Source organism: Echinococcus granulosus (assembly GCF_000524195.1).
Source record: "Echinococcus granulosus chromosome Unknown EG_S00003, whole genome shotgun sequence".
Classification (NCBI taxonomy): Eukaryota; Metazoa; Platyhelminthes; class Cestoda; order Cyclophyllidea; family Taeniidae; genus Echinococcus; species Echinococcus granulosus.
In genome coordinates, this window is record NW_020170383.1 from 612,458 (window position 1) to 629,925 (window position 17,468).

The 17,468-nt window shown below is 40.6% G+C and overlaps 2 protein-coding genes across 2 annotated transcripts in view; one reads left to right on the forward strand and one right to left on the reverse strand. All coding sequences in view use genetic code 11, as the record gives it.

The window, feature by feature from the left end:
- Positions 1 to 12,029, forward strand: part of EGR_00758 (WD repeat-containing protein) — a gene marked incomplete at both ends in the record, with an annotated part of 12,245 nt that extends 216 nt beyond the window's left edge. Inside the window, 23 exons of the mRNA XM_024490007.1 lie at positions 1,301 to 1,409; positions 1,493 to 1,687; positions 1,726 to 1,817; positions 2,125 to 2,410; positions 2,594 to 2,732; positions 3,004 to 3,113; positions 3,184 to 3,393; positions 3,722 to 3,871; positions 4,046 to 4,126; positions 4,296 to 4,539; positions 4,868 to 5,151; positions 5,560 to 5,695; positions 6,037 to 6,209; positions 6,312 to 6,646; positions 7,038 to 7,113; positions 7,478 to 7,704; positions 8,564 to 8,778; positions 9,170 to 9,279; positions 9,596 to 9,964; positions 10,616 to 10,697; positions 10,954 to 11,243; positions 11,602 to 11,678; positions 11,822 to 12,029. Of these exons, the coding sequence (XP_024355410.1) occupies positions 1,301 to 1,409; positions 1,493 to 1,687; positions 1,726 to 1,817; positions 2,125 to 2,410; positions 2,594 to 2,732; positions 3,004 to 3,113; positions 3,184 to 3,393; positions 3,722 to 3,871; positions 4,046 to 4,126; positions 4,296 to 4,539; positions 4,868 to 5,151; positions 5,560 to 5,695; positions 6,037 to 6,209; positions 6,312 to 6,646; positions 7,038 to 7,113; positions 7,478 to 7,704; positions 8,564 to 8,778; positions 9,170 to 9,279; positions 9,596 to 9,964; positions 10,616 to 10,697; positions 10,954 to 11,243; positions 11,602 to 11,678; positions 11,822 to 12,029 (4,198 nt within the window). The remainder of the gene's footprint in view (positions 1 to 1,300; positions 1,410 to 1,492; positions 1,688 to 1,725; positions 1,818 to 2,124; positions 2,411 to 2,593; positions 2,733 to 3,003; positions 3,114 to 3,183; positions 3,394 to 3,721; positions 3,872 to 4,045; positions 4,127 to 4,295; positions 4,540 to 4,867; positions 5,152 to 5,559; positions 5,696 to 6,036; positions 6,210 to 6,311; positions 6,647 to 7,037; positions 7,114 to 7,477; positions 7,705 to 8,563; positions 8,779 to 9,169; positions 9,280 to 9,595; positions 9,965 to 10,615; positions 10,698 to 10,953; positions 11,244 to 11,601; positions 11,679 to 11,821) is intronic.
- Positions 12,030 to 12,242: 213 nt separating this feature from the next.
- EGR_00759 (Sin3 histone deacetylase corepressor complex component) lies at positions 12,243 to 15,077 on the reverse strand (the record flags this gene model as incomplete). The annotated part of the gene is made up of 10 exons (XM_024490008.1): positions 12,243 to 12,477; positions 12,551 to 12,664; positions 12,934 to 13,107; positions 13,191 to 13,481; positions 13,710 to 14,358; positions 14,518 to 14,620; positions 14,658 to 14,797; positions 14,832 to 14,899; positions 14,934 to 14,982; positions 15,017 to 15,077. The coding sequence occupies 10 exons, from the start codon at positions 15,075 to 15,077 to the stop codon at positions 12,243 to 12,245; spliced, it is 1,884 nt and encodes a 627-aa protein (XP_024355411.1).
- Positions 15,078 to 17,468: the final 2,391 nt, after the last annotated feature.

The window sequence follows — 17,468 nt, forward strand, 5'->3', positions numbered from 1 at the left end:
CCTGGTGTGATTTTTCTCTAAATATTGAAGGATCATGGAAAAGCTACATCATTTTGCCTCTGGTTTTGTAATCTTCTTTAACGTTGCAAAGCTTGCAGCAGAGCTGCAAAAATACATCATGGACATGCACAATTACATGGAGGATGTCGGCATTACCTGGAGGCCGTCCTGCCAAGCGGAAACACCATTTGTGGAGATTTTAATGCTTGCATTGCCAAAAGCTGGGTTAAGTCGTCTATCGAAGCCGCGCTTTTGACTCATGTTAATGGCCCTCTAGCTGCTTTGTACGCTCCTTTGTACCTTATAGTCTTTGTGCTATACTTTTTTCTATGGCATTTAATTATCTTTCGTGTATTGAATTTACCGATTTCCCTAAATATTGCGCGGCTCTGCCTTAAGTGACTCTAAAATGCTTTGCTGGATGGACGATTAAACAGAAAACTTTGAAGAATGGGTGAGTGCTTTGCATGATATCTTCCTTTGTAGGAAATTTTTTCTCCTTTAGGGTACCATTAATGTGTAAGAAACCATTCCTTTAAATTTTGAGTTTTGTTTAAGCGTGTGGCCTTTGAACGCTTTAAGATTGCGCCAAATTGTTCTTCATCGTTAAGACATTGTTTTTCACCATAAATGAAGGTTTTGGATTCAACTTTGATTCTTAACCTATTGTGCAGAAATTGTTTTCGACCAATATTGGATGCAACTACTCTGGGTATTCTGGCTTTAAAATCCAAAAAGGAACCTCAAACCTAATTGCAACATTTGGGTAACCTGAGATTATGACATTCGGAATGAATTTTGCGATATTTAAGATCAGAAACGCAGGTTTGTATCTTTGATCGTCACGGAACTAAGCGAGGAGATGTATTGACGCAGGGGTTTGTTGGTTTTCAATGTATTATCGATTCAGTCAAGTAGTCGATTTGGACTGGGAACGAAGTGGGCAAGTTCTGGCCATTATAGATGATCAAACTCACTACGTTTACATTTGGGAGGTCCACTCCTTAAAAACAATTAAATTTTCCACCCATTTTAAGTAAAATGTCTGCGCGTTTCTGAATCAAAATAGGGAAAATCTTAGCACTATTGCTTGGTCCAAGGTGGATGAAAGATTTGCAGTCGGTACTTCAAAAGGAAATATGCTAATTTGTGACTGGACTACAACAAAGTTTATATGGAATTTTCTAATTTCCAGAAAATACCCAGTCTTAGGTGTGCATACGCGCCGAATTTCTGGTGTCGTTTGGAGTTTTACGGGCTTATTGACGACTGTTGGGGAAGATAGGGTCTTGTCACTTAGCTCTATTGATGGTGATCTTATCAAACAAGTAAAGCTTGGAGGTTTGCCAAAAGATGTGAGTTTTGCCCATACATCGCTGTCAAAATTTGGACAAAGTGAAGATAATGCGGTAAGCCGATAAGTAACCCATGCTTGGCCTAATTTATAAATGTGCTCAGCCCTTAATGCCGATATTCGCAATCTTTTGAGCAGATTAGCTGTATCGTTAATCAGAATCAGCTACTTATTTGGAATTTTCATGAAGATACACAACCAGTCTCCTACACTTTCGATGATTCGCACGGTAATGCAGTGGCGCACGCGTGGCAAGATACGGAAAACATCATTGTCGGATTTTCTGAGGGCAGTCTTGCGCTTATTTCCATGGCAGGACCAGGCACAGGAAAGGTTTCTGCCAATTCCCTTGTAATATTTTTGCTATAAAGGAACTCCTTAGGATTCGGGAGTATGGTGAAGGCTTACTCGCACTCGCTGTCTCAACCAAACTTCAGCTGCTTGCCACCGCCAGTGATGAATGGTATTCTTAACTGAGCTGCATGAAGTGTGCAATATTGGCACAACACGTGACATTTTTCCACTAAAAATAATTTCTTTGAATGCTTAGGAAAACAAATGTCCCATCTTTGTCAAAAGGAACCCCCATTAAGGAAATCTTTACTTTGAAAAATCCCCAAAATCATGCTATCTGAGCCGATGATTCTCATAATTTTCACCGAGTTAGGAACTAGTTGGAATAAATAGTTGAGCTTCGCCTTATTGATTTCAGTCCGATGACCATCTTTTGTGATTGCTATTTGATTGACTTATTAAGGCTTATTTCTAAGTATTAAGGTTCACGAATCGAGCAATGTGAATGAAGTGATTGCGATAATAGAAGTAAATGACGCGGATCCGGAGAAAGACTCACATTCGTCAACAAGAGCCTTTCCACGGAATCTTTTTTCTTGCTCTCTGGAATGGTCAGATGATGGACAGTTAATGGGCATCGTCTCACCTAGGAACGTTCTCCATGTTTTCATAAGTCGGCTGCCTTTAATGAGTAGTGTTTCATCTGCAGGAATCGTGGCCAGGTTCACGTCTCTTCTTGAGATCACTTTGGAGTCATTATGCGTAAGCTTATTCCCAGATTTTTTGGCATCATTTATGTAATTACGCGCCTTACGGTTGTGTTTTTCAGACTATTTAGATCATTTCGTGTACAAATTTGCAAAAATAAAAACATTTAAATAGGCACATGTAAGGTTCATCCATTTTTTGGTAGTACTTCCATTTGCTGATTTCTCCCCAATTCAGGGTGATATGAAGACTAATCAGTTGACTTCTCGTGCCGTTCCCGTACGTATAGAACCCACCTTTATGGGAATCGGTCCTAACCATTTAGCTGTTGGTTTAGACAACAGTGCCTATTTCTACAACATATCAAGTACAGAAGGTGACTTTTTGGAACATTCTTGACTTGTTGAATTTAAGGATTTCAAATGGTTTGAGTTTACTTAAGCTAATCACTCTTTTGCTTATGTGCACCAGAGTTTTGCATTTAGGCCAGTAAGTTTATTATAAAGAATACATCCTTTAATAACTCTTAGATTTACGTCTGTAATATAATAGCTTTGTGGATGAGGCTAACGTAGGTTTGTGGTGAACGTATGTGAGATTCAAGAGCTCGCTCCTACATCCTATAACTGTAATCAGTGTTTACTAAGGTGTCCGGGTTGTCAGCGAACGCACCTACCCAGAGACAGTGCGTACAATCAAACTGAATGGCAGTTACGCGGCTGCAGGCACCGTCACGGGTCGTGTTATTTTTCACATGGTAAAGCCTCATTAGAAAACTAATACACTTTCCATGATATGAAGTTCTTAGTTGATCTTTCTTTTTAAAGATTGAATTTGATAGCTTTAATGCAAAAGTGCTAACGCTAGTCGAAAATGAAGGTGGACATTGCCAAGTTTACAATCAAGGCAAGTTGGAAGCCCAGGACCTGCCTGATTTGGTGCATTCTTATACATTGCGGGAGAAGACTTTTCCGCAAAGTGACGGACGAGTAATTGATTTTGATCTTTCGGACAGTTTGCTAAGCTATTCGACCGATGTAAGTCATCATTTGCTCATTTTTCATCTTCCGGACCAGTATTCTCATTATTACTTATAAAATCAAAGTTCCTTTATACATCCTTTTTGCACATTAAAATATGTTCTCCCAGAACTGTGACTGGTTGGTTTTGCCTGTGGATAAAGTGCGCTTGCTTAAGAGACATTATTCGAGTCTTCAAAAGTTTTACCATATTCCGAATTCCTGTTGTATAAACAACCTTTGGTACCAGAATAAGTTAACTTCAAAGATTTCTCTACGGAGTCCTTGATTTATGTCTTGTCTTCATAAATCCACTTGTAGCATGTAACTTACGTTTGCTCTTTAGTCTAGAAAATTATACCAATTTCATATTGGTGAATGGGCTATTGTCAATACGTACGAACATTACTGTCCAATAACTTCACTAGCCTCTACAAAGTCTGGATGCGTACTTGCCTTCATCGACACGCAACATAATGCGTACATTTTCAACTCGGTTAGTTGGTACTTGCGTTGTTTTTCATTTCAGTCATAGTAAGGTCTTGTGACAATCAGCTTGCATAGGTTGTTAAACTTTTCGTAAATCTCATTAGCTATCATGAGAATTCAATCACCATCTATACACTCATTAAAATTCATTTGTTACACCTATGTCTTTGGTCTCTTATAGGTTTCCTCAACCCTTGTAGAAGTTCCTAACTCTCCTGTCGGAATGAGTCGCATTCTATGGAATTTCGATGATTGCGAGAATGTAGGTTGAATTTTGCCACCATTTCAAATGTGTGAATTGTGATTTGATTAAGCACTACAAGCATCATTGGATTTAACATGGAGATCTGACGAATTGCCAGTTCAGTAGCAAAAAATACATTTCGTAATTGTTTGCCATTTATGGAAAACGTGTTTACTTTTAAATCTAGCCCCTGCTGATGGCTGTTTCAAATGATTTTCTCATAATCTACCGATATTTCGTTGCGAGTATCTTGCTTTCTGAAGACGAATGTGCTAAGCAGGGCCGCGAAGTGTCGCTTTTCGGTGCAACGCTGGATTTTAGTCGGTCATTTGAAGGAACTACTGGAAATATGAATTTGCTAGCGTCTGAGAAAAAGACTCCACAGATTGCATCTCCACAAAGGCACATTCTGTCATCTCGAAGAGCCGCGTGTACGTCTCATTATACTAGTAAAATACAGAAAACGTGTTAAAAATGCAAAATAATGGTCAAAATCATGGACTGCTATCATTGAAATTGGCCATTTGTGACTTGAATGATTAACCAAGAATGTTGGCGTCTGTATTTCATTTTAGCCATAGATGTAGATATTTATGACAAAACAATCTAGAGACACTAGACCGGAATATATGGACCAGTGAAAAGCGTGATTAGATAAGAATACGCTAGTGGATTTTGATGTGGTTTCGTCAGAATACTTGAGCATTCCATGAGTGAATGTATCATTTCAAAATCCAGGCTTGTTTATTTGTCGTTTAGATGGACAATGTCGCTTACTTGACCGTATGCGCCTACCTCCAAACCACACGCCTCTTGGCTTTTTCGCAGAGGACGTTTGTTTCCTTACCCAAAGTGGTAGTTTAGCTCATGCCACTCTCCCCAGTCACACATTCAGAAATTACACGAAACCGTATGCCAAAAACCGTGGAGCAGGACCTGATGTCGGTTTAGAGAATACGTCAGATGCGCGCGGCACTAAGCAGACCTCTTACATAAAACTGGAGAAGATTCAGGACGAGAAAAGTAAACATCTGGACAACAGTGTAAGCTGCTGGTTCAGGTGCCAAGCTTGTCAAGTCCAACCTTGAGGTTAACATGGTCTTTTAAGTCCAAATTTTTGGTTCTTTCACCAATACTAGGAATAAGTGGGTTTCGCTATGAATTAACTAAAAGGAAAAAACTAAATTTTGAAGGGATGCTGTTTTGAAGTACTTTTGGGTATTGTAATTCATGGCTTGTATGTACTGTTGAAAACAAATTTTAATGCTAGAGAACCTTTCATTTTGATCTTTGAACAGTTTAGCACTTCTTCGTGTTTATTTGGTGTTACATTGTCTGAGGCTTTGCTATAATCGCCACTTTTGGTATCAAGATTTTATCTGGATCTTCCAATAAGTAAACGGACGGAAGAGGGGTCGTTGTAAATGTTGAGATCCTTTAAAACCTTTCAGCTTATTTCACACTTTGAGAAGGCCCTAAACGCCGGTGCTTTCGAAGATGCTCTGATACTCGCCGACTTAATTCAGCTGCCGTTGCGATGGCATCAACTTGCTAGGGCTTGCATCATTTGCCTCGAGTTTGATCTCGGTATGTTCTGATTATCCTTCTGAAGTTGGATCAAAGGTAGCATATCGTATCCAAATATGTTCTTGTGTATTATGCGCACCCAGTAAGCATATTCTGAATAATGCCGGTACTTCGAAGCCATTCGCGCATGCAAGTAAAAGAACCTTTTAGGCTGGATTGGTAAGTACTTAGACTTGAAGTTGAAACTGTTTTTACCCCTAGCATGCTTCCATAATGCAATAAAATGTCTTAAATATGCGACAGGCGTGGTCTCATTCAATGTAGAGAACGGACAAGTCGGAAAAATGATTAATTTATCTACCAGTTGAAGCTAATATTTGGACGTGAATCTTGTTTTTCAGCTATCCAGGCTTTTCGTAGGCTAAATGACTGTGGCTCAGTACTTGTAATCCAAAGGCTAATGAATATTGAAGAGAAGCAATTATTGTACGGCCATGTTTGCATGTTTCTTGGCGAATTCAACCATGCACAGGAGTTCTTCCTTGCCTCTTCCAAGCCCGAGGCGGCATTGGAGGTTAGTCAGTAATCAATTTAGTGTTAAAAGTGTCCTTTAATGCTAGTAGCACCAGCGGCAGTAGCATTGTATCTCCACTAAGATCATGTATGTATTTCGCAGATGCGTCGTGATCTACTGCACTGGGATGCTGCTCTGCAGTTGGCTCGGAGTCTGCAGCCCCATGAGGTTCCCTTTATCAGTCGAGAATATGCTTTCGAGCTTGAATGCGTCGGAGACTATGTAAATGCCCTGATGCACTATGAACGAGCCCTGGAACGTCCAGCGACTAGTGACAAACATACAGACCACAGTGTTTTCGAGACAGAAGCCACAACTATACTCAATGGTGGCTGTGACGGTTTTGGTGACTGCGAATTCGACGAGTGGGATGAGCACGTAGACACTTGTAGTGCAGGAGTCATCAGAAATACCATCCGTCTTGGCGACCATAAGCGGTACGATCCAATTGTAATGGGAGGCAATCACACATGGATATTAATCAGCAGTAAAGTGCAAAATTGTCCGTCAAATCACTAGTACAACACGGTCGCATTTAAGTACACATGTTTTGAATTAGTGGGTTGGTCAGTTTACTTTTGCCGGCTATTTTTTTCATGTTTGTTGAGCAATTTATTGTGATTGAGTTAATCTGTAACTGTATGATAGAGTATCGAATATGGAATTGAGAAAAAGGCTATGTATTTACTATAGTAGCTCTACATTAATTGAATATATTGACTACACGAGTTTTGAGTACCTCAAAAAAATTGTAAAAGGTTTAGATTAGAAATTTCCCTTAGTGGTGTGTAATTTAAAAACTGTCTTGTATGGTTCGCTTTGTTTTAGAGGCTTATCCATGGTACTGAAAAGCCCCAGCCTAGCTCTAAAAAAGGAATGCGCGTCAATTCTGGAGCAAGCACGGGTATGGAATTTTAAAATACTTAGCTCCCATAATTAGATTGATAGTCCTTATTTAAAATGCTATAAAATTCACGAAATCATTTCCTCATCCAACGTACAAAAATTTGCAAAAGTGTTTAATTGGCCATATCCTAAAATTAGGAACGTATGCCAATCGTTCATATGCTCAGAAAACTGCAAAGTAACTTTTAAATGAACCCATAACTCCTACTATAACTCTGTAATCTCACTTCCGCGCATACTTTACCATAAATTTAGGGATTCAATCAAAGTGTTGCAACTTAAGTTTACTTAACTGTGTTTTGCCCTTCTCACGGCATACTGATTTATTAATGAGAACGATAGTAGGATTTACTGGTTTTTAGCAATGGTCAGAAGCTGCAGCTCTCCATGAGGCCGTTGGACAGATGGATGCTGCGATTGCAGTCTACCTCAAGTCGAAAAACTACAAGAAGGCAGGTGAACTACTGTGCACAACGAAGGCCTCTTGTCAGTTGTATCTGGAGTACGCCAAGGCGAGAGAATCAAGTGGTGCGTATGCAGAGGCTATTTCCGCCTACGAAAGTGCTAAGGACTGGGAATCAGTTGTGCGGTGAGCTTGCTAGTGGCCACTTTTATATGGGTGTGTAAACTGATGCAGAAGGCCAACGTTTTTCCATGATATACTGAAGTGTGCAATTGGATGCTCAGCTCGGTCGAGCTCATTTAATTAATCTTTCCGAGTGAATTTGTCTACTGATTACTCTACTGCGATGCAAAACTGTTTAAGTCCTCATTAATGCCACGGTGATACCTGTACTGGTTCCCGTTAAACCATATATGATCAAAATGATCTACTAATGTATTAACGAGATATACATTAAATGCTAGCTAGCCACGAAAATGGATAATCCGAATTTTCTATAAACCAAAATAATATACCTAGAGCGTCTACTTACTGGATATAGTAGTCTTACTTAGCTTGATATAACCTAAAACTACAAATGCAAATCCTACCTACGACATCAGTCTCCACAGTCATACTAACACCCTGCGGATCAGTGAGCTCGAGAATAGCACGTCCGTTCATTTACACTTCAGTGAAGCGTGCTTCGTTTTAGCACTTTTCGTCCGAGAATACGTGTCATGTCACATATTTGCTACAAAGCACAAATGCACGGAGGCACTTTTTTATTTGCAAATAACTTACCATTTGCTCATTGGGTTAGATAGATACGATATGGGATTATTGTGTTTTCTGAAAACTGTGTAGGTTTCATTTTAGCTGTAGAAATGCTTGAGATCTTGGTTACGCATGTGCATATATACCCTATACATAAATCTCTGCCTCCAAATGCTGAAGACTTTTTAGTCGTCGTTTTTGAGCCTAAAGGCAAATAACTTTAACACTTACCTTGCACCAACATTCGTGATGCCTGACTTGCTCTGACGTGTGTGTCAATGTGTTTAAGATTAACTCTGGACAAGATGAACAACCCCACCGCAGCAGTGAAAGTAGTTAGAGAGAAGAAGAGTGTAGGGGCAGCCAAGACGGTGGCTCAGTACTTCACAAAGGTGGGCGACTTCGCGTCTGCCATTCAGGTCCTTGTGCTTTCAAAATGCCACGATGCTGCATACGAGCTTGCTTTGAAGCATCGCAAAATGGACGTTTACGCCAATGTGATAGGTGGGTTTTACCACAACAGTTTAAAGCACTAAATAAAAAATAAGAAAAAAACCTCCAAATACACGCCATTAAATTTCTCTTGGTTGTAAACGGACTTTAATTTTGACAGAGTGAATAATTTAATGGTGACAAATTGTTAGTCGGTAACGTATCGTGCAGCTTCCTATTCTTAACTTTGCTTGAAAAAAAACATTTAGTGTACAACGCTTCAGGCCGAGGCTAATCAGGTATTAAATTAGGTAATGACCTCATTGTTATTGCCTATTAAAATATTAAGTTCAAATAGTTATACGAATAAATGTAGCCATCGTAGCACAATCACGGGTACAATCTATTGATAAAGATTTACGTTCAACAATTGACTTATTGACAAACCATGTTGCAAATAAAGGGAGGGGCGGTTCACCCGACAAATACAAAAGCATCGCCGTCCACTTTGAGTGTGAAAGGAATTCTCTACTGGCCGGGAAATTCTTTCTATACGCCAAACAATATGTAAAAGTACGTCAGCGCTGCGTTGCTTTTGGAGTGCCTTATTGGAAGAATCTTACTTTGTTGGTGTCAATCAGTTTAACTGACAATTGCGATTTCCGAAATCTTTCTTAAGATAACTTTACGCTTTCAAATGTTACGCATTTGCACCAGGCTCTAGTTCGATTGGAGATAATGAGTTGCAAGAAGTTGTAATTATCATTAAATTCATTGTGACATCCACTTTACCAGAAATACCTCAGTTATAGAACACCTCAAATGTTTGAAGGTTTAGTGCAACCCTATTTACTATCGGTATAATGTGATTGCGGTGGAATAAATACAGGCAGTTCGCCACTTGCTTCAAGTACCTTACTCGGACACATCGTCGGCACTGGATCTGGCTATAGAGGCCGTGGGCGAGGCGAGAGACAAGAAGTTAACTAACTTGGTAATTACATATCTGATGGGCGAATCAGACGGCATTGCGAAGGACCTGCGGCACCTCTTTCGCCTCTACATGGCCCTCCACCAATATCGCGACGCCGCGCGCACTGCTGTGATAATCGCACGTGAGGAACAGTCAAACGGAAAATATCGCAACGCTCGTGATCTCCTCTTCTCCATGGTGCAGGAGCTGCGACAGCGACACATCAAGGTCCCCGTTGAAATGCTGGATAACTTGGGCCTCCTTCACTCCTACATTCTCGCCAAGGTAACGCCCTATTTTCTTTGCCGCTTCGCTCGAGCACCAGTTTCAAATAGATCTTCTCAATTGTAAACTAAATGGAGATCTCTTCCCTTTTCACTGGAATACAATTCTGGTGTGATTTAGCATTCATTGAAACAAGTTTTCATATTCCCTTTGTAAAACCCTTTTGATATAGGCTCCTAGTTTTTCCTACGGCTTTGATCGATTTACATCAGTGCCATGGGGGCGAAGATTTGAGTGATGCCAACGGGAAGTTTGCACAAGTCAAATATGACATCCGTAAAGGCAAATTTCTGCGTATATTGGGAATAATGCATTTGAATCACGTAATTGCGATCCTACACCGCTATGCTTGTTCTCCCAATTCAGTGTTTTTTACTAAATGTGTCCGGCTTGAAGAAGGCAGTATAAGCAACATTATCAACAGCAAGATTCCCATAAAACATGGATGGAAGTTGACACAGTGATAGGGCCACTGTACTGCAAGCGCTTTGTTGCTAGGCTCTCAGTTAGTAACAACACTACTGAAGTGATAATAAATCATACAGCAAACAACATCACCGCAAATTTACGATTAATAAAGGATTTTTTCTTAAACAACTTTGTTTTCATAGATCAGGCAAACGTTTAATCGTAGTTTTATTTTTTCAATAGTGTCATGTCAAATTTGGCAATCACATGATGGCCGCCAGGCTGCTAATTCGCATTGCGCAAAATATCAGTAAATTCCCGTCACGTAAGTAATGGAATTTTTAACTACGGTACATCTGCCTGGCTACAGAGATGATATTCATCCACTTGGTGCGAGTATACTTCATAGTTTACTTCTTTTATGAAACCGATTAGGTTGTATGCTGTATCTGCATGCAAACTAGGCATACATACATAAGTAATACCATAACGTAATAACACTTGAAACAATATCGAAGGGCTGGACACACTTCTGTATCACCAAGAAGCAAGCTCACAGCTACCACTCGCCTTTACACTAGATATTGTGCCGATTCTGTCGAGCACCGTCATTGAATGTCAAAAAGTGAATCTAAAACACACGGGTTTTACGTACGCCTCAATGCTGCTGAGAACAGAGTACAGGGAAAAAATAGATTCGCGCTACCGTCGTCGATTCGAGAGCATCGTCCGCCACCCGGAGAAACTCTCGTCCGAAGAAGCGGAGGCACTCAGCGCCGCCACCCCTTGCCCCTTCTGCTCCGATGCTGTGGCCGAGTACGAGCTTACCTGCGGCTCCTGTCGAACCCATCTGCCCTACTGCACTCTCACGGTAGCGCACCTCTCCACTTATTCCTCTGAGTCAAATTATTTCAGTTCACGTATTCCCAAACGTGTTTAGGCCACAGTCGTAAGAACTACTTATGACAAATGAGCCTAACACTCCAATGTAGATATGCAAATAACTACTAACAAGATTCACTTCAATGTCTTCAAAATTAGTTGAAAAGATTGTCCTTCGTGCAATCTAAAATGGCAAATTGACAAACAGTTTTGCCGAATATAACTGTTTAGGACAAATCTATGATTTCTGTTTTTTAATTCCAAAGACATTACTAAGATATTTATTATTGCATCTTAGATTCCAATCGGTTTTGACCAAACTATCCATTGCACTATTTTGTGTTCAGGGTAAACACGTCGTAAAAGAAGACGTAACTCTCTGCCCTAATTGTGATTTTCCAATGACATACACAACCTTAATGTCGTAAGTCATTTTTCACTGTTAAAATTTATAAAGGCCTTATCAATATTTACGGTTTAACTACGTTGGACCTCAGTTACCCTTCGTATGCCTAGGTTATGGTATTACTCTTGTGGATCACTTATTATGCCTTATTTGGATAATAGTCACATCGAGAACCAACCGGATCTAGCTTGTCAGATGTGCTCAGCACCACTCGTGAGAGATGAAATTCGTCGCCTTGCGGATGCTGTGGGGGTTCTCCTCAGATGGAATTTGGGATTAGGCGAGCCAGAGGCAGGTGCGCAGACGCCGACAACTGCAAGGGACGCCAGCATCCAACAGAGCAACACCCTCGGCGAGACCTTTAGATGAGGCCAATGTACCTTTAATGCATTGACCTCACTCTAGTTGAAATGTTTTCCAAAATTTAAACAATATATTTCTTGGTTTTATTTTATGTTGCTGTAGATAGAAACCCATCACATTAACAAATGCGAATATCCAGTAAAAAGGCAAATTTCCATATAGTGGGTGAATCGTAGTGGGTCCTTAAAACCAGTAGCGAATACAGTACCTTGCCAAACTTCAAACGCAGCACCTGATAGTGGTCACGGAAACACCAACCGCTACTGGATCCCTAAGACTGACATCAATAACGCGGGGCAAATATGTAGCGGTACGCTTGTGTGCCCCGCGGCTTCCTCGAAGTGGTAACAAGCGGTGTTTGGAAACGCACAGAAGCTCCGGCAGGCTACAAGCATGGTCGGAAGTGTACGCTACCGTATCAGAGGTAAGAGCCGTGGAAGCCAGTCTGCGTAACCTAATGTGTAGTTAGGCAAATACCAAAACACTGTTCGTCTACACTCATTCACAATCAATCGTCTCTAAGTCACCTGGACATACGTTCAATCACTTTCAAACGAGCTCCGGTGCCTCGCGCATACTTTTGCACCAGAGCAGCAACCACAAAGTTGCACTGACGGCCTAGTCCGCGAACCGTCGTCTGTCTGTAATGGCATTTATAATTAACGACCCTTTCTGAAAAACTGTCCCTCTGGTTGCTAAAATACTAAATTGTTAATTACACTGTTGAAATGAGTGAAATGAGATATAAAGAACTTTAAATTATTTAAGCCAGTAACATACTAAAGCAGGTACAGTTACAGCAAATGTTGTAAAGTGATACATCATGATTTACGAAGCATTAATCCAGAATATTCAATCTTAGAGGCGGGTAATATTGGAACTAAAAGTTAGGATGTGAAAACGAAACTACTGTTGGGGCTTTAGTGGGGCCAGAACATAACGGCCAAGTTTGAGCTGTTGAACTGTGATGCGCATAATGCCAGTGTCAGAACTCCGCTTGATGGAGATGTCCTGCGCACCCACTGCAACCACCGTGCCATTGCATCCGTGGCTTTCCAGGTAGACTGGAGTTCCCTGTTGGTAACTACGATGGATGCATCATAATCACCGTCGTAGATCATTGATACATATTATAAAATGGTTGTTTCGCTTGACTGAAAAACGCACCACGACTGCCCGATGTAAAGACGACCATCGTCAATCCAGATGAGAGGGCTATTGGAGCTACCCTCGCGGGAGCCAGAGTCGTGATGATGATGATGGTGCCGATGGTGCTGCTCTCTTCGACCGCTCTCCGTGTTATCGCTGCGTCGCCTCGAATGCGTATCCTCGCTACGAGTGCCCGCTGGAAGGGGACTGCTCGCGCCTGTGACGCCACGTACTGTGGCCCCAGTCCCCCCGCTGGTCTCATGACTGTGCTTTTTCAGGCCACCACTTAAAGGTGGCTTTCCACAAGTCCTATTCAACCAGACGCACACAACAAACCTAGAGAAGATTCTCCATTATTGCCTTAAGAATATATCATATGTTCATTCTAGATGAATCATGCATCAATGACCTCATAAAAAACTAATAACCTCCATTGAAAGCAACTTGTGCGTGATAGTACGATGATGAAAAAGGGAATGAGTTCACGAAGAGTGCCAAATTATTAATACTTTTACTAGCTTAGAGGATAGGACAAACCTGTGTATGAGTGTGAGATCCGAGTAGATATCGTTTTCAGGTAAAAGTAGGCTTAATTGAGTTAGTGGTTGGTTGTTCTGCTGCTTCCGTCGTTTTGGCGGTTGAGCTCCGGCCAAACCAGTTAGTCCAGGAACAATGACAGCAGCAACCGACGTCACGGCAGATGAGTTCGGGCCAGTAGCGCCAATGCATCCAAAGGTGCTGGCTAGAGCCGACTGAGTAAAAAGCACGCCGGAGGTGGATAAGACACCAGAATCGCCATGTCCGTTTCCTGCTGCATTTGAGGCACTTATAGAAGCGATTAAGTGATTCAGGAGACTACTCCCATCTTCCACATTGACGCCCAGGCTACCGAATAGATTACCAAACGTGCTTGGAGGTGGAACAACGGCGTGGTAGATGGGATCTTCAACGGTCTCCTGTCCTGTGCCACTGGTAGGATAGGGACTCGATGGCAGTTCTATGCCGGACTTGGTGGAGGTATTTAAGATTGCGACAGACCAGGTGGGTGCGTACAAATGCAAATCACCCCAATAGCCGAATTTCCCACTAGCACTACTCACGATTCCTGAACCTACGACAGAGGAGGGCATCTCAGGTGCCCGACGCCGCAGCTTGCGAGTTACTGTTGGTTTTAATTCGAGAACATCTACAAGCACAGAACAGGCTGTCGAGTAGGAGAAATGGTAGCAACTTCAGAGCACAAAGCATTACAAGCCACAGGTGAAATATAGCAATCGCAACTTGCAACAAGTACGAAATACGTGATTTGTAATCATTAGCCATAAAAATAATAATGGAGACCTACCACCTGTGGTTGTCAGTTCAATACCTTTTTTGTCATGCTCCAATCGACGCTTCAAATCTTCACATAAACCGACTAGGTATTCCTGAATCTTCTTCTTTTCAATCTAGCAAAAAGGATTACACAAACCGTCAACTGCTCACTCCACAGTCACGATCACACGTACGAATTTCGCGTTCATATTGGCTATGAATTTCATCTATTTTGTAATCGTGAAGAATTTGATTGCGGAGTTTCTGATCTGCAAGCCAATTTTCTATCCTTTTGGAAGCCTTGCAGAATTCTAAAAAAGGACATAGTCGTGTCTTTCGTGGTACCTGGATGTGTCCTTTCGTTCAACTGCTTTAGCTGCAATGCAAAAGCCTCTAATTTCTCAATATATTCCCTGAAAATATTGTCAACACAGTATAAAGAAGTACTTTTCGGAATCAAACATGTCATTGCCTTCATTGTGTGAAATAGATGAAGCTAAATAAGTTAGCGAAACTGGAAACGCACTTACGATCACCTTCACGCTCACGTTTAGAGTGAGAATTAAAGCGATTAGCCGGTTTGATTAGCATTCCGTATCCAAATTACTAAAAGTTAAGACAGAAACCTACACGTTCTCAAAATGTTAAAAAGTTTTGCTAAATCAAATGCAATAAAGCTGCATGCCGATTACAAAACTTTTATCCAGCATGGTGAAGAAGACAAAGATAATACCTGCGAAAAAACAGCCGAAGTGGCCGGGAAGAAATTACAGGCTACAGTGGACTAGTAAAATATTCAAGAGCACTGCCATTAAAATTTTCACCAACTTGATCCGCGAAAAGACTAAATTTGCAGGTGTTCCTTTTAAAAAAGGACAGGAAATAGTTCACAAGACAATAAAAATATGGCCTGCACATGATTGGAGCTCACATCAAAACGGAAGTTAGGATAAAAGCCCGTGCAAAAAAAGGTAGATTAACCATTCAACCATAAAGCACACTTGCGGAATAATTACAGGACCCACAGATAAAATGTGGGTATCAACAGCACGTATCGCAAGAACTCATAGCTAGGGTAAAAAAGGTGCAAAAATACCAAAGCAAACATTAAACGAGCATTCGACGCAGTTAAACCGTAACTTATAAAATACGGTCTGGGTAAACTAGGTAGGGAATTCAACAGTAAGTAGGTCATGGTAGAAAAGCCACAACCCCAAGACCCATGATAGGCTAAAGTGCTGCTTAGTGAGCAGGTAGGCCAGAGCAGATTGACTATTTTGAGTCTAATAGACTGCTGAAAATTTGTTCAGTACAGGACTAAAAATGTCTCAAGGCATATCATGCCTGTCTACTACAACTATTCTTTAAACAACATTGCGCAAATTTTAAAACTTCATGTAACTTGCCTAATTATGCTTATTTAAGAGAAAACCTACTAACGGCTAGTCATTCTTCCCGTAAAAGAGTTCTTTCACGTCTAAATTAAAAAATAAAATAAAAATTGTTGATTTTGCAGTCTAAAAAATTATTTTTAAGGATATTTATAGTAGGCACTAAATAATTGACTTACCTCTAGGATAAACTTTATCTTACCATTAATGACCTTGGCAAATGTTTGCCCATCCTTGATTTATGCAAGAAATCTGTGCTGGTGCGAAACTTAATTTTCCTCACACGTAGCTGTTAATGTTTATCTGTTAGCGTATTTAATCCGGCTTGTATTCTTTGTGCTGCAGCAATATTACTATGAACAGCTTTTGAATGTCTCGAGTGATGGACTTTGCGAATCTAAATCTTTTAGTTGGATTTCCTCACTAATTGGTTGGTTGTTTATCTCACTTTTTTACTTGTTAATATTCCAGGATATCTTTTGGTAATTTTGTTAGACTACAATGTCCTATCTTTACAACGACTTCTCTCCGAATGTTTCGACTGCCCCAGGGAATTATGCAAACTTTGTATCCCAAAGTTCTGCTCATTCCGCTCATTTTTACTTGGGTAGCTCCTCCGGTGATGATACATGTGATCAGCTCTTAACTGAATTTGAAATTAATTCCAAGTTTAACGGCTGTTCCGAAGCTCATTTTTCTGGATGGGGTTGGTGTTGATCCGTCAATGAATATTTGCGCTTTAGAACAAAGTGTTGGTAACCTTGAAGAAAGTGTGTCGTGCGGTATTGTAAGGGATAAAGAAATAAAACATGTCTTGGAGGTTATTTCTCGGGGTACTAATAAGGAAGTTGTCGCTGCAGCTGCTTACATTTGTCATTTATCCTATCAAAACCTTGAAGTCAGGGGGAGAGTTGCGTAGGTGGTATTTTTGTATTTTTTTCTAAAGGCGTTTTTGTTTATTACTAGACTCCGCTAAACAACGTGTTAATGCATTTTTTTGGTTGTAGTGATCTGGGTGGCATTGAGTTTCTTTCAAGATTGCTTCTTTCCTCCATTCAAGAATTCAAGAAATATGCTGTTTGTGCTTTACGCAATTTATCCTGCGGGTGTACGTTAGAAATTAGGGTAATGACATTGATTTTTTACTGCTTTGTAGAAAAAGATGGATGATTCTTCGGTGGTTTCTAATTTATTTGTTATATTGAATGAAAACAATGACGAAGATACTCTGCAATCGCGATTTTCAACGAGTGCTTTAAATACTGCTATCCTCGAATCCGCTACCGCTACACTCTGCAATTTATCGCTGTACCCGGAGTTTAAAGATACCATTAGTAGATTCGGGGTGCCGTGCTTGATTAGGAATATAATCTTGCCTTATTTGGGGATCACACAGAACCCAAATTCTTTAATTCATGATGAAAAGTCGAAGGAGAATTACGAATTTCCAACCTTTATCTTTGCAACAGGAACTATAAGGTTTTCGCTTTTGCGTTTTTCTTTATTAGTAAGATATCAATACCGAGTGTGTATTACCAGTTGACGCTGAACGTTCTTTTCATATTTGTTTTATCCACATAGTTTTTACACT